We start from the raw sequence: 16,597 nt of genomic DNA on the forward strand, positions 1-16,597 counted from the left end.
GTTGGTATAAATTCATCTATCACTTAGGTAAGGTTGGAATTTACCCAAGTTAGGTAAATGCCAACATAAACAAATAGAGTGACATGCCTTCATCTTCGAAAACCATGAAAGAAACTACTCACAGTAAAAGAAAATATATTGCCTCTGCAGTTCATAGTAAAATCTATATTTTAAAAGTAAAGGGTGTCATTTCTGTGTCATCCGGGGCACCAAATTGAATTGCAGAAGTAATGCTTGGGTCCTGAAGAAAAAGCAATTGAGAACTACTGGTACAGGGTATGGATAATCTTAAACATCACAAACCTTTATTGCGGCCAAGTGCAGTGGCGTCTCTCCCTTGTGGTTCTTCTTCATGTAAGCTGGACTGCTCTGGTTGCGTTTTAACCCAGGAGACCTCCTTCCAAGGACAGGGGTAGCTGGTGACCTTCTTGCTGAAGGTGAGAGGTGCAGCTTCACATTCTGCTCCTTTTTGGACTGTTTGGAAGTTTTTAGGTTTGGAGAAAGGTCTTCAATTGAAGGAGTTGTGGACTGTGTGATTCTTTCTCTAGATAAGCTCTTGCTTCGTCCTGGAATTGTTCTGGGTCTTTTTGGTGTACTAGGTGGATAATCACTGTCCTGGTTCTCTCTGACTCTCTTCAGTACTCTGGAAGGGGAAGATTGAATAGGCCCTGGGGCAGTTTCGTTTGATTCTGGAATGCCTGTGACAGGCTCATACCGCTGGTCATTAGAAGAAGGTGCTGAGGAGCATGGCATCTCACCACCAGACTCAGTGCCTTCAACATCAGGACTGAGATTTTGATTTTCTCCTTGGTGGACAGTCTTCTGAGGTTCCTCAGGCTGGCTGCTGAGGCACTGAAAAGACACTCTCTTACTGGATTTCTTGTTGTCATCTCCAGAACTTACCATCTCATCATCTTCATACTTTCTGTCAATACCACCTCCTTTACCAAAGCCCCACTGTAGGTTGATGGCCTCTAGCTTTAGCTTTTTACATTCCTGAATAGCCTGAGTTCTTGTTACGGGCTTTTTAGCACCACAGGCTCGTTTGCTGGCTGGGCTGACCCTCTTTGCCTTTGTTTTCTTAGTTACCTTACCACGTGGAGGAGTTGAGGACCCAGAGTCCTGGGAGGATGAGGTGAAGTTGAATACGGACAGGTCTTTAGGTTTGGATGCAGGTGATGTAGTGGGTTTCTTTTGCTGATCTCCGTTAGATACGTTTACCTCAGGCTTCTCAACGCAACAGCGTACTTTGCGACTCTTTGGGCTAAACCATATCTTGAAGTTCTTCTTCTTGGATATGGGGGTCTCTTTTGAATATACAGCATCAGCGGTCGTGGCTAAACATAAGGAGAATCACATCATGATATCCACTGTAAAAAAAATACTTAAAATTGATTCAAATTTAACAATAGATTAAAGAGTCAATTAAGTGACATTAATTATTTTGGTCTGGATCTATTAAATTATACAAAAATACAATACAAATGCAATTAAAATTGCATTTTACTGCAATGTTAATGTGCTTTTTGCGAACTGCAAAAAGCACATAAAGGCCGCATAAAAGTAATCCACATGGCTCCAGTGGTTAAATCCATATCTTCAGAAGCAGACAGGTGTGAGTGAGAAACAGATCAATATTTAAGTCCGATGGCGATATGTATGAAGAATGTGAATCGCCAGAAACAAATGAAGAATGTGAAAGTGGAGATTATTGTGAAAAATTAATTGATCTGTTTTTTTACCCACACCTATCAAATCGCTTCAGAAGATATGGATTTAACCACTGGAGTCATACGGATAACTTTTATCCTGCCTTTATATGATTTATGGACCTTCAAAATTCTGGTCACCATTCACTTGCATCGTATGGGCCTACATAGCTGAAATATTCTACTAAAAATCTTTGTTTGTGTTCAGGAGAAGTCGTCATACACACATTTGGGATGGTATGAAGTTGAGTAAATGATGAGAGAATTTTCATTTTTGAGTGAACTCTCCCTTTAAATGAGCTTTGACATCATTTAATGTAAAGGCTAAAAATCCCTTGCTGATATTAACCTTTTAATGTTGGCAGAGCTAAACAGAAGTGTACTGTGTAAATGAGCAATTTTATTCAGTGCTATTCCTTTTACCCTGCCTAGCTGATGTCTTTTGAAGCTATACAATTCACCAGCATGAATGACCCAGTGTGACCCCTCTGCCGACTCAATCTCCTCTGCAGCATTAAACACTCTGACCTCCGCACCACAGACCTGCCTGTCAGGAAGCACATCTCTCTGCCACCGGCAACATCACCCTTTCACGGCTTTAACTCAACCAGCTAAAACCACTATGGATAATAACATTGCATAATTATAGTCATTACCAGGCTCAAAGTTCACTTGGGGATTTATGTGTGGAACAAAAAGCACATTCATTCAAGAAGTTCATTGTGTTCACTACATTACATGCAAGGATATAATAATATACATGTATTAAAGTTTAATTTAGGTGCTTCTTGTCATGTTGTGTAGGTCTTGTCTTACCCGAGACCTCTGGAGGGTTCAGTAGGGAGTCCAGCTTGCAGAAGAGCTCTGTTATGTTACTGAGCTGTCTGTTGATCTGAATATCTTTCACCCATGCAGGACTGTGACACACACTACAGCCATCTCCAGCATGGGGGCCAGCACAAGACCTACATGACATACCACATGCATACTATATGATGTAGCTAGCAATAGGCTAAGAGATCAGTGTCCCAGGACACTGACCTGCATTGCACACCAATAATAGTAGGATTATGTAGTATGATTATCTATTATACTACATAGAGATACTAATGAGCATTACCAAGACTTTTATTGCATATAAAATATAGTTTATTAAAGTACGATCATATTTACTACACAAGGCTATTAATGATTCGAGCCTGACCAAGACTTGCATTGCATATCAAATTCAGGTTACAATTTTATAATTGTTAAATATATTGTACTACAGACATATTTTCTTGATGTGGCCCTGATCAATACCTTGATTGCATGCATAATACTATTTATAATCCCATGATTATATATACCATCTGTGTATATATATATAAAACTGATTCTAGAGTCAGATATGCATGCTGTGCCCTGAAGGGCATAAATTGATCAATATAAGGCAGTCAGCAACACGCATCTCTAATTTACTTTACCTGCAAAGCATATGTTCACAGAGTCCTAGGCACACAGGGTCTTTCATGATGTTTGAGCTGCAAAATCAAGTTAAATATTACTAGCGTTTAATACAAATGAATGTGTTCGTTTTTTAACAACCAGGAAGTTAAGAGCTTTTTTCCTTATCGAAATTAAACACACCATTTTGAACACAGCAGAAGTTTTCGGAACTGTGCAATCGCCTCTCTCGTCTTGGTCCATGTCACTGCCTCTGGCTGTATGACAGGGTCACGATCCATGACAGTAAACAAAGAGAAATTGCAGTATTTCTATAAACGCAGTGATGTAACCGTGTATTTGTTTTTGCAGTTCGCGCCAACAGCGCTGAGAAGCAAAGGGGAGGAGTTTAGCGAACTCACGCTCTGATTGGTCAACTGGACTTTAATTATGAAGTTCAATAAGGGTCTTTCATTTAAGTTTATATAATATAATATAATATAATATAATATAATATAATATAATATTTGTAAATAAAATATGCTTAGGATTATATTGGGGTCATGTGTCATTCCATGCATTTTCATGTCACCATCATAGACTTTATGTATTAATATAGTCGATAAAATATTATACACAATTTTGATAAGATGGAAATCATATTAGTTTGTTTTATTGTATCACAATATCACAATTAATAAACACATTTTAAACAATTACACTGCTCTGATTTGAGCATTTTTTTTCTCTGTACATGGCTGCTATTTTTTTATTTCTCTAATTGAAATGATTAAAACAAAACGTCTTTCTTGGGGATATCTTTTTTTTTTTTGTGCATACATTTCATAACAAAATTCCATCAAATTTAATTGAGTAATCTTTTCCTAAAAGTTGTATTAATTTAAAATGAATGTATTTATTAATTGATTAATTAATTTTATTATTAAAATTTAAATGCAGAAATCTTAGAAGAGAAAAAAAATATTTTGGAGTGTAATAAATGTATATTATGTTATCCTGTTGGCCTTTGCAATATCCCTTTATTGCATTTTTTAAAGCAGATCTCTAAATGTGTTCTATAAATTATTAATTATTATTATTCACAGGTTTTACAGTGCTATGTCGTCACTAATATAAAAAAGTAAAATCAGATGTAACTTTTCACAGAAAAGGTTAGTGAGAAATGTAATCACAATAAATGCATGATAAACATCTTTTGAAACAGTAAGTATTTTGACGTTTACTGATTGGACCCCATTCACTTCCATTGTAATTGCCTCACTGTAACCCAAATATTTGCTCTATTTCTTTTTCTTTTTTTTTTGACCAGTCAAAATGTATATGTGGTTATCAACATTATATCACAAATGCTGTCGTTTGAGCTTAACTTTTACAGAACCTTGTATACCTTTAAGTATTACAGTAGCTATAGATTTTATTAATTCTGTTATGTTTTGTCATTAGTTGGTTTGTCTCACTCCCTTACTCTATATACTCTGTCTTTTTGTCTAGTCATTGCATAATTTATTTTTATAACAAATTCAAAATGTAGCATTGTTTCCTTTTGACCTTTTCCCTTGACATGCATCTCAACTGTAAAATCATAAGGGAACTAAATATCATATAAAGCATACTGTATACTGTTCTATGCCCCTACACCTAAAAGCCTAGGTATGAATATTGTGAAATAGGGAATGAACATAAAAGAAACATGGTTCAAATGAACACTGAATAGAATCTACACTGTAGATTACTTCCTTTTACAAATGAATAAGACTTTGTCTGAAGTACTTTAGTAACTTCACACTTCAGTAACTACTGTAGTAACTTCAGGAGTCATTCTTTCAAAAGTGCTCACTATTCTAAGCGGAGGGACCAGAGAACACAACTTATGACATAAAGAGCCAATTGCACAATTGCAATATTCAATAAGACAAGTGCTCAAAAACTGCATTTGAAAAATAGCTTTAATGTACAAATAAGCTTGGTACATTTTAAAAGAGGAACTGTGCCTTGAAGCAGACAGAGGAAAGAGCCGTTGAAATATTCAGTACATTCTTGCACAAGAGACGTGCCTTCAGAGAAAATATTAATGAGAGTGAGGATGTGCCAGCATAGAAGAATCATTTATATCTTGGAGCCAAAAAAGATTTATACCAACCCCAGAGAAGTGCTGCATTGATGCAGCCAGCAGTTAAAAGGATGAAATCTTCACTCTGCATACATATTTAATTCTGTATTGAATAACACATTTTTGGTTGTTCATTTAAATTATTTACGTTCAGAAAAAAAAAAAACTGATAACACTAGTAAGCGCTATCCAAATAATTTAGATAATAAAAAGTGAAAACATTTTAAAATATATAATTTAATTTGAAAAGCAGCATTTAAATTGTCTAAATGAAGACAAATTGAAGGCTAAAGCGTTTGCATAAAGTGTAAACTAATGCTGAGTTTTTGCACATACAGTATTTCTTTTTGGTTTCAAATGTCAAAATATCTAACAAAACAGGCAATTTCTTTAAAAAGAATCATTTTATGAGATAAGAGGAAGTAACAAATACATTTTCATATTATTCTTCAATAATTGTTCATCAGCTATTTGGAGACTGATAAAAATTTACATTTACACAATTAAAAATATTTTGTATCCATCATAACATCAAAATGTGATTTAGTCTATAGAATATGTCCTATCTATATTAAATTAATAATTTTTATCAAGGTTAATTAATTGGCATTATGTGCAGGTCAAGTATTTCATGTGGTCAAAGCATTGTAAGAGTCTAGACTGTCAACGTCCGAGCCTTCAGTAATTTCCTGCGTGTCTGTGTCCGACTTCGCCATGGCAAAGTTAATGAAAACCTGAGGAGGCAAGCCAAAACAATTATTTAGTCTCCATTTCACCACATCTGTGCCTCTCTCTTTTTGATTACTCTCCTTTTTTCAAATTCATATAGGTGAATTATTGCTTTAAGACAGTTATGATGCCTGTGTATCTTACCTCATCCAGAGTGGTCTGGCTGACTGAGAAGTGTTTGATTTGAAGTACAGCCTTGTTGGACTCTAATTGGTCAAAGATGGAAGCCACACCGCCAGGAGCAACAGGCACGCGATACTCCACCCTATTTGAGTGATGATCCTATATGGACAGAACATTTATAGTGTTAAATTCGACTAAGACAGCTAAAACAATAATATGCTCTTAAGTACAGGTGTTCAATTCATCTAAATACATAAAGTACCCTCAAACATAGGGTAGTATTAACAATATTTTATGATGTGCTCTATATTGCGTCTCACCTTTAGGCATGTACTGGGGAAATTCTGCTGCATGAAGTTGCTGATCACGTCTATATCACAGGAGGCCTCAGCTAAATACATCCTCACTGTGAATCCTTTGCCAAACCTGTCAAATGAACACGTATTATTTTATCACGAGGACAAAATTATGAAGTGTCTGCTGAAGATAAAGTGCAACAATTGGTGTGGAAAACAAAGGAAACTTGTGAGAACAGAGGAAAATGATTGGCAGGAGGAAACTGCTGACTCATGATGAAGAAGAACCACTGACCTGTTCTTGATGTGCTGCAGGGAGCCAAGACATCTGAACTGTCCTTTCACCATTATAGCCAGACGGGTGCACAGGGCCTCACACTCCTCCATACTGTACAACACAAACACATATTGCTCAAACTCTTCCTATTACACTTGCCCAAAGCCATCTGAATTGGCAAAAACTATTTAAAATGACACTCTGCAGAAATGCAATATGCTGGAAGGTCACAAGCAGCATAACAGATAAAAAATATCTTTAAGGAATCTTCCGGGTTCAATACAAGTTTAGATCAGTCAAAAGCATAATATTGATTACCACAAAAACAGTGAGGCACTTACAATGAATGGGGACAATCAGTAAAAAATTAAAGTACTTGCCGTTTCAAAATAATAGCCACAAGACGTAAACAATAAGTTTCTTAACATGATTTTAGTGTGATAAAATCACTTACCAACTTAAAAATTATGATTTAAACAACTTTACAGCTCAAATAATACATATGTTTAAATAGAAGAATTAATGTAAGTGCTTTTATAAAATTATAAGCTTGTAATTTCTGCCTTTAAACCCTCCAATAATTGGCTTCACCCTTTGCGAAAATTGCGAGTTCATGGCAAACTCGCCACTGATAACTATCACATGCAAATGAGCTTTGCAACATAATTAAGTCAAATTGTCCAGTGTTGAAAAAGGTTTGCCGGAGGTTCACGCCTACCAACAAGGAGTTCTGACAAACAATTGTGGCGAATCAAAAGCTCTTTTCCATTTGAAAATAATGAGAAGCAAATTTGCGGCAAGTTCGCAACTAGTTTTTTTGTTCACTTTCATTGTGATTGCCTCACCTGTTACCTCGATTTGTGCTTTTTTAAAGAAATGTGGGGTGAGTCAAAATACATTTTTGTTGTTAAACATTATGCCACATATACAGTCGATTGAGCTTAACATGTTTTGAACCTGGAATATGTTTTTAAGTTTATTACAAGGTTCTCTGGAATACTTGATTTTGATTGACTAATTGCGGTCAAATATAATTTTGTATAATAACCGCTAAACTGTATAATTAACACTACATAAAGCCAAAAAAAAACCAATAACACAGATAAAACAAATTGTATTAGAGTATTGGTAGTCCAGGCAACTGCAGTAAATATACAGGACAGTGATGCAGTATGAAACATGCATACCTGTGTGATGTCAGAACCACAGCACATTTGCCCATCACCTGCTCCGAGATGATCTTCCAGAGGTGGCGTTTGGAACGTGGGTCCATTCCAGAGCTGGGCTCATCCTAAGAGGGACAGATAAATAAAAAAATGTGGTGTGTTTTGTTGTTGTTTTGAGCTAACAAATGAAATGTAAATTCAAATGCAAAGCCCACAATCTCTCCTTTAATACCCCAAGCCAAAATTACTTCAAGTCATAATAACTAAGGTGCTATGAGACTTTGGCCGATCAACACACCTACATACTTTAGAGATGTTTGTCATGAATGCACAGTGTTTTACCCATTCAAACCCCTTTGAGAAAACATTCCATGCAGCTTATGCCATGCAAAGATTTATAGTGCTGCTGAATGGTTTACTTAATAGTAATTTGTGCTTTTTCACTCACCAATAGAAGGATCTGTGGATTTCCAATCAGGGCTAAGGCTGTCGACAGCTTCCGGCGCGTTCCGCAACTGTAGCTCTTACTTGTGTTGTTTCGGTGGTAATTCAGCTCCAACTTTTTCAACAGATAGTTCACAACCTAAAGATGAAAATGAGAAAATATTGAGAGTCTAGAAGAGTATACAGATGTCAACATGAAACACAGTTCACAACTCATATTACTGCCGTAACCTATTTGAGTGATTTTAGCATTTCTATCAAATGAAAATTAGCCGGATTGTGAAAAGTAGATGTTTCATACCAGAATAGAGCAGGTGATAGATAGGGGTTAAACAAATAAGAGGGTTTGGTGACATCAGCCAAAAGCAAAGTCATTTCAAAGGCAGAGCAAGTTATTACATTCTGATATGTTGCTGAGGTGTTCTGGGTGGTTGCTAGGGCCTTGTTATATTTGCATACTGTCCCAAGTCAAGAGCCAACCCTCATGTCTGGTCCAGACATGACTTGGGTCCCTCCCCAACATAAGTATAACAGATTTCTTTTTTTTTTTCTTTTATCTTACCAATAAAAATTCAAAATTGGCTTAATTATCACACTTTTTTAAATCATGTTCCACATCTACAGTCTTTTTGATATTACAAAGCAATAACTGCACCCAAAAAGGCTTAACAAGTTGTTGGAACACATTAACGGTGTGGTCTTGACATCACAATGAGTCACTTTGAATAATGTTTTGATTAAATGCCTATTGACATTTGACCCCAACACAGAGCATGTCAAGTTTTCTGCATTCATTTAACTAATTGGATTCATACATCAAATAATCCAAGTAGACATTCTATGAATTTTAATAGCTTCACATTAACTTGCAAAAACCATAAAGGTCTAACAGTGTGATATGCACCTACACATCATCTCTTTTGTTCTAACATTGTATGCTTCCCTAAGGACATCAGAATTTACCATCCTCTACTAATCCAAGTTAATGAGCCAAACCATAGAAGAAATTTCAAAAGTCTCAGTAGTTTCTTCACAAAGAAGATGGGTAGCCAGGATATGACTGATAGCGTTCAATTGTTAAGTAGATTCCTGTACTACCCTTTTTTATAGCAGGGTGACATCATCATTAAAGTGTGCCAGTTTTAAAACCATGAACCATTATCTTGACAGAGACTTAAAATATTGGGTTTTATTTCTAAATGTGTCACGGATTGTAGCAGAGGCAAGAACCAAACGCAGAGTAAAAACAAAGGGTTTTCTTAATATAAAAAATATACCAAACCAATCACAAACTACCGCATAGGGGAAAAAACACAGACTAGGGCAAAAACTAGATGACGGGGCACACGAACTGTGTCCACGCCAACCGGAACCGACAGACTAAAAAAACAGGACCGACAGGAGACCAACAAAAAACATGAAACAAGACAAACTGGCACTGGACAGCACACACGAGGAGACTAAAATAGGGAAGGAAATCAAACACGTTTATGAGCAGGGCAGGTGTAACAAATGAACTAATAAAGGGCAAAAAAGGAGGCAGGGTATGACGCAAGACTGAGAGACACGTGGCAAATACATAAACAAAATAAAACCACATGCTCTCACAAGACACAGACACCCGAATGGCACGAGCGCATGCCAATGCAAATAAGACGAGAGAATGCACGGCAACGCTAACAAAGCAATGCTGTGCATTCTCACACCGGACATAGCCTAAGCGTATATCGTGAGGCAAACACCAGGCAATGCAAACAACAGGAGACAAGACGAGACAGGAAACCTGTGCAAGAGTTTGCCCACAAATAAACCCAACATTTCAGACCGAAATGACCGAACCTCCACATAACATGAAGACAGATCGTGTCCCGGGGCGCAGTGCTACGCAAAGCGCATCCATGGTCGCGAGAGACAGCCATAAACTATATACGTGAGTGCATGCAGCCAAGATGACATAAGCGCAATGCACTCATGCCAATAACAAACAGAGCACGAAGCATGAGTGTCCAGACCCCGACACAGACCGAAACCGAACTAGAAAGGGAAGTCAGGATATGAAACAAGTCTGACCGAAAAGCGCAACCACAACCGAAACCGTGGACTCGCAAGGACAGAAGACAGAACACAAGACAGACACAGAACATTGATGCCATGACCCTGTCGCACAAAAAGACAGACTGACAGAGTGACAGGATCGGGTCAAAATGTCTCTTGAATTTAAATGGTTTCTTGCTCTTAGCCAGTAGTTCACCGCACAAAACACAATGTGAAACAAACCATGTTTATCCTTGCTGCAAGTGAACCCATATGTAATGTTGTCTAGGTCGTACTGTTTGACCTTGTGTAGTTTTGTTCATGGTTTTCTAAAACGAGGGCATGTCACAAATCTGTCTATGTTGGAATATACTGTACCTAATTTTGCAAGCTCCTATCGAGATGTCCCCTGATGCACAATAATATTGAGCTTGACTGGACGCACAGCCTTTGACATCAACTCATTTGAACATAGCTTGCTAATATAACATGTTCGCCTAGACCAGTGTTTTAATCTTTAGGAAAATGTATGAAAATGTTGCATCTTCAGTCTTCAGGCAAATTTTACGGAACCTCTTCTGCTCAATAATGCAAATGCAATAAATGCAATATTAATTATCTTCCTCGTTAATTAAAGTGGAGGAAAGCCAACTGTTTTCTGTCAAATGCAATAATCAGGAGATCCCAACTCTCTATGTCCAGAGATCTAATAAAATCATTATGTACTTATATTTTTCCCTGCCTGCTGCCATTTGACGTCACAATGCAGGATATTCTCTTGTGAAGGGCTTGGGACTGTGTGCATTCTTGAAGTGCCATTTGCCAATTAGCATTGTCAGGATGTTGTCCTTTTTCTGTGATTCTAAGTAATTAGTCTCATGGCATTTACAGCTAAAACTCAGTCTCTAGATCTGGCACTCCATGAGCAAATTACAGCAATTGCTGCAATCACTATGCATACTTCTGGGGGTCACATGCCAGCATAACAATTGCCATTCAGATGAATGTTAACAGATAGATCTGGCAAGGTTTTATAGACTCCATTGATTAATACAACAGCTAGAAAACCTGCACTTTCATGTGGGTCAATACGAGAAGCTTTCCAGTTGCCTTTCCATGGACAAAAAGAATTTGAAATAGATGTGGCCTTACCCGGTCAATCTCCCTCTTGGAGATGCCCCTGATGCGGGCGTAAAAATAAAGATGTTCCTCTCCAGTCATGAGGTCATCAAGTGCGTCCTCCTGGGGGCAGTAACCAATGTTTATGCCCTCTCTCCTGCAGTCTATGATGTCAACCATTCTCCTAAGGACACAGGTCATTGAGATTATGAGCACACAATGAAAACACAACAAAAATATCTAGTTAAAGGGGTTTTAGTGAATCTTGAAGGGCGATAAGCATCAGTAAAAATACTACACTTTTGTCTTATTTTCCAGTAAAATACTACTGAGGATAGACAAATAAACTTGTTTTCCCTTTGAATTAAATTTGAATGTAACTTTCATGTTAAGCATACATCTCACTAAATATAAAATGTACTATCTCATTTCTTTTTTATTTTAAAATAAATGTGTCTTGTTTTAAAGATTTTTTTTAGATATATTTACTGGAAAACAGGTTTTTCAGATTCAGGTTTTGTTTTTTGTTCACTGTACATGTTAGTTTTTTAAAGGAAAGGCATTACCCATCAATGTCACGGATCTTAGCAGAGCCGTTAGTAGGGCTGGTGTCTCCTGTCAGCATCTTGAAGGTAGTGGTCTTTCCTGCACCATTGACTCCCAGTAATCCAAAACACTAAAGGAAAGACATTGACCTATTCATTCACACTGAATGTTTTGCTCTCATAAATTATTCTTAACAGCTGAATCATAATTCTTGTGTGTGATGTGTAATAATGAAGCCCTCAGTGACAACGTTTGCATGCACATGAATTTCCAATTTAGATCCATATTTTTTTTAAGCCTTTATTTTGAAAAAAGGTTTACATGCTCTTCTACATGCAACTATTGGAGCTAATCCTAGTTCCCACATTCATATGCATGGCATCAGAATATTAGGAAGACTCCATACCATTTCACAATAAATTGCAAAATGTATACTACCAGTGAAAAGTTGGGACAATTGACTAAATTAATGTTTCTATTTATGCTAATAAACATTTTAGCTTTTTGGTTAGGTTTATGGTTAAGAGTTTGAAATGTTCTTTTATAGACCAAAAAAAAAACTATTTTAACATGAAATACTCCCCCACCCCACCCCCCAAAAAATAAATCAATTGTAAAGTGTTTCTAAATTTTCAAATTATTATTTTTTAAATGGGTGAGCTAGACCAGATATTGAAGGAAAAACAGCTAACAACAACCAGCATGCAGTGAAACTCTTTCAATACTGTTTAAAAAGCATCCCAGGTGGATACCTCATGAAGCTGGATGGTCGTAGTGCAGGTAATAATGCTTTTGAATACCTGCATACTGATTAATGTTATTTTTTTTAAACATTTGTACAAAAAACTTCTCTTCCCCACTCAAATAGTTTTTTTTTTAATAGATTGATGCATTTACTGTAGATGATGCAGACCTAACAGGAATAATATCGGAAAATTGTGTATGAGAAAGCTGTTAATGATAAACGATGATTTGCAACAGCACAGACCTCGCCTGCTGGGATGCCCACAGACAGCTGCTTCACAGCCTGTACTCTCTTCTTCAGGTGCTGGTAGACTTTAGTCAACTGGTTAACCTGCAGAATATCTGCACTTGCATCTCCACTGTTCACACGCAGGCATTCAGCCATCACATCTTCATCTTGATTGGGACTGTAGCTCTGAAGGAAGTCCTTTTTACGGCAAATTAATCTTCTGTGAAGGACAGATTAATGTACATCAAATCAGATAGCTACAATGTTGAATTAAAAGCAGCATTAAAACCAAAACTTCTCTTCAGCTGGTCATTGTTCAAACACATGACTTTGAATTAGGGTTTTCAGTTTCACATTAATTTAGTTCAATTAATAAAAAATAATAACACATTAAAAACGCTGACTTTTTGTTATTTTCTTATAACATATTTTTGTCTTGTTTTCCAGTGCAAATATCTAAACATCTATTTATATAGATAAGATTTGTCTACAAATACATTTAGTCTAGAAGCACAATTGCATAAGAAAATCACTTGGGACAGTGAATATTGCATTTCTTAAATTGAGTGTTTCTCACCCTATTAGCAAATAGTTTTTGTCTTGTTTTAAACATGCATCTAACCCAATTTAGTTAAAGTTTTGCTTAAAACAAGAAAATAACAATTTGCCACTGGGGTAATACAAATAAAATTAATGCAAGACATATCTGTATAGATGTTTCTTACAGAATTTGACTTTTCAAGTTAATTTATCTTGTTTTATGGATGTTTGGATATTTTTACTGGAAAACATGACAAAAATACTAAAGGCAAAAAAAAAGAAAATACTGAAGAATATAATGCCTTTGAATTATCTTAATTTCTGGTATTTTTTTCAGCATTAATTGATATATGCAATTGTTTGCACTTGCAATTTATTTGACTAATTAGTCACCTTATCATGTAATTAATTCTATTAAATGTTCAATTGACAGTGTTACTTGAATCACTGAAAAAATTAATCTCATCCTTTTTTTTTTTAGTTCTATGCCAACCAAGGCATACAGTATACTTTTACTTCAAAAATATTTTAGCGACCCAACAAGCACTTTGACAAAGTGTCAAAGCCTCAGGCATGTACCTGACTTTGCGAAGGAGTGACTTGTTGAATAGCAGACGAAGCGTGAAGCAGATGAAACCCTGCAGGAACAAGGAGATGAACATCCAGCCCAGCATATCCATTTTGAAGGGGTTCTTGTAGGCATCCACCCCAAAAGCGCTCAAGATCTGCACCTGTATGTCAACCCGTGCCAGTTCCATCAAGCCATTCCCAAAGCTGAACTGAGGGAACACTAGGAACACATTGCTCAAGGTACGGTACACATCCTTGATGCTCTGAAAAGGACAGCAAGAGCGAGCAGGTTAGAGAGGATTGAACAATATGCAAAGCAGGTCCTCTGTCCAGTCAATATACAGTAGCTATGCATCTTGTATATATACACACACACACACACACACACAGGCGGCCAAAAGTTTGGAATAATGTACAGATTTAGCTGTTTTGGAAGGAAACTGGTACTTTAATTCAACAAAGTGGCATTCGACTGGTCACAAAGTATAGTCAGGACATTACTGATGTAAAAAACAGCACCATCACTATTTGAAAAAAGTAATTTTTGATCAAATCATGCTAAATTGCTAATTAGGTACTAGAAAATCAATTGCCATTATATCTAACACAGCTGAAAGGTATTTGATTTGTTAAATGAAGCTTAACATTGTCTTTGTTTTTGAGTTGCCACAGTATGCAATAAACTGGCATGTCTTAAGGTCAATATTAGGTTAAAAAATGGCAAAAAAAAAGAAACAGCTTTCTCTAGAAACTCGTCAGCCAATCAATGTTTTGAGGAATGAAGGTTAAACAATGCTTGAAATTACCAAAAAACTGAAGATTTCATACAAAGGTGTACACTACATTCTTCTAAAAACAACGGACAACTGGCTCTAACAAGGACAGAAAGAGATGTGGAAGGCCCAGATGTACAACTAAACAAGAGGATAAGTACATCAGAGTCTCTAGTTTGAGAAATAGACACCTCACGTCCTCAGCTGACAGCTTCAATGAATTCTACCCGCTCAACACGTTTCATGTTTTTTTCTCACAAGGTGCATGAGAAGTACCCAAACAATCTATGGCAAGTGCTACAGGAAGCGTGTGGTGAAATGTCACATGAGTATCTAGACAAACTGACAGCTATAATGCCAAGGATCTGCAAAGCTGTCATTGCTGCATGTTGGGATTTTTGGATGAGAACTCTTTGAACTAGTTTAAGAAGTTCAGATTTTTTTTTTTCAAATTGTTACAGTAATTTTTTTTAACAATTTTTAAAAAAAATGTTTTTTTTACGTGACGTGGACATGTTTTTTAACTATTCTCTCACCTGGTTATTTGGGTTAAGCTGACCAAGAAAGAACATAATGGATGTGGAGATGATGGTGTTGATGCTGATGAACAGATTGATGCAAACATATCCGATGAAAGCCATCTCTGTATCCTTGAATACCGCAGAAAGAAGGTACATCCAAGGGAAGGTTGCAAAGCTGTAGAGAAATCATGATATCGATGTGGTAAGAACTAAGTTATAAAAGCAAGTCTAGAGAGAAGAATTAAAACATGGAAGAAGATAAAACAACAGTACTAAGACTTCTGCTTTGACTATAGCATAAAGAGTGAGTATAAAGCAAGGCAGTATATATTCCACAGTTGAGCTAAGAGGCCAGAAGATAAATGAGTTCATCTATTTCCTCTTTGTGAAGCATTCTCTCTCCTCCCCAGCTCAGCAGAATGATCTGCTTTTTTATTCATTACTCTTGGTGATTGGGGTGCTTGGGTCAAGGGAGAGGATGTGCTTAAACTGAGGGTTTACTGTGTGTGTGTGTGTGCTTATGTTTGTTGGCCTGTGCATTTGGGTTTTTAGTGGAGTAAAGTCCATACCACATGTTAAAGGAACAGTTCACCCAAAAAATTTAAAAACGCCTAGGACTTTCTTTTTCTGTGGAACACAAAAGGTTATATCCTGCCCACACCTATTCACATGGCAAGCTTCAAAATGAACTTGTGCGCTATAATCCAAGTATTTCAATGGCTTTGTGTGAGGAACAGACATAAATTTTAATTGCTATTCAATTCATGAACGAATCATTTAGACCAGTTTTGTGAGCTGGATCAACCAACTCATTGAAAAGATCCAAATCAAGACACAAATCGGACGTTACTCCACTCATGAATTCACATGAAAGCACCAAGAAGAGCTAAGGGCCCAAATTAAGATTAGATGCTTTCCAAACTGCACACTTCTGCACTATTCTACATCATAGTGCAAGTAGTGCAATTAGTATGTTTACACAGAAAATACAGCAGAAGAAGAGTCCTTTAAGTACTTGGATGACGCACTTTTTCAACCGTCAAAACAGAGTGTGGAATGTACTTCATGCATTCAGCTTGCCTTAGATAGTGGAAGGGGCGGAGTTACCTGGCTGCACTGCTGGTCTGACAAAACAATTGTAAATAATGATGAATGTAGCAGCTGGCGTAACTTCAGTGGATACAGCACCTTACAAATGTGAGTTGAATGCTTTACTGTCAC

General features: G+C 36.8%; 2 protein-coding genes across 2 annotated transcripts in view; both read right to left on the minus strand.

Moving 5' to 3' along the window:
• bard1 (BRCA1 associated RING domain 1) overlaps positions 1-3,397 on the minus strand; it is a 30,355-nt gene extending 26,958 nt beyond the window's left edge. The window contains exons 1-4 of the mRNA XM_052142947.1: positions 3,339-3,397; positions 3,176-3,232; positions 2,526-2,674; positions 304-1,337 (exon numbers count right to left, since the gene is read on the minus strand). Of these exons, the coding sequence (XP_051998907.1) occupies positions 304-1,337; positions 2,526-2,674; positions 3,176-3,222 (1,230 nt within the window). The 5' untranslated portion in view covers positions 3,223-3,232; positions 3,339-3,397. The remainder of the gene's footprint in view (positions 1-303; positions 1,338-2,525; positions 2,675-3,175; positions 3,233-3,338) is intronic.
• Positions 3,398-5,089: 1,692 nt separating this feature from the next.
• Positions 5,090-16,597, minus strand: part of LOC127655416 (glucosylceramide transporter ABCA12-like) — a 49,568-nt gene continuing 38,060 nt past the window's right edge. The window contains exons 35-45 of the mRNA XM_052143246.1: positions 15,392-15,551; positions 14,092-14,345; positions 12,988-13,192; positions 12,020-12,129; positions 11,487-11,637; positions 8,305-8,439; positions 7,878-7,981; positions 6,709-6,801; positions 6,438-6,543; positions 6,139-6,276; positions 5,090-5,999 (exon numbers count right to left, since the gene is read on the minus strand). Coding sequence (XP_051999206.1) covers positions 5,895-5,999; positions 6,139-6,276; positions 6,438-6,543; positions 6,709-6,801; positions 7,878-7,981; positions 8,305-8,439; positions 11,487-11,637; positions 12,020-12,129; positions 12,988-13,192; positions 14,092-14,345; positions 15,392-15,551 — 1,561 coding nt within the window. The 3' untranslated portion in view covers positions 5,090-5,894. The remainder of the gene's footprint in view (positions 6,000-6,138; positions 6,277-6,437; positions 6,544-6,708; positions 6,802-7,877; positions 7,982-8,304; positions 8,440-11,486; positions 11,638-12,019; positions 12,130-12,987; positions 13,193-14,091; positions 14,346-15,391; positions 15,552-16,597) is intronic.

This window comes from Xyrauchen texanus, chromosome 14 (assembly GCF_025860055.1).
Source record: "Xyrauchen texanus isolate HMW12.3.18 chromosome 14, RBS_HiC_50CHRs, whole genome shotgun sequence".
In the NCBI taxonomy this organism is placed as follows: domain Eukaryota; kingdom Metazoa; phylum Chordata; class Actinopteri; order Cypriniformes; family Catostomidae; genus Xyrauchen; species Xyrauchen texanus.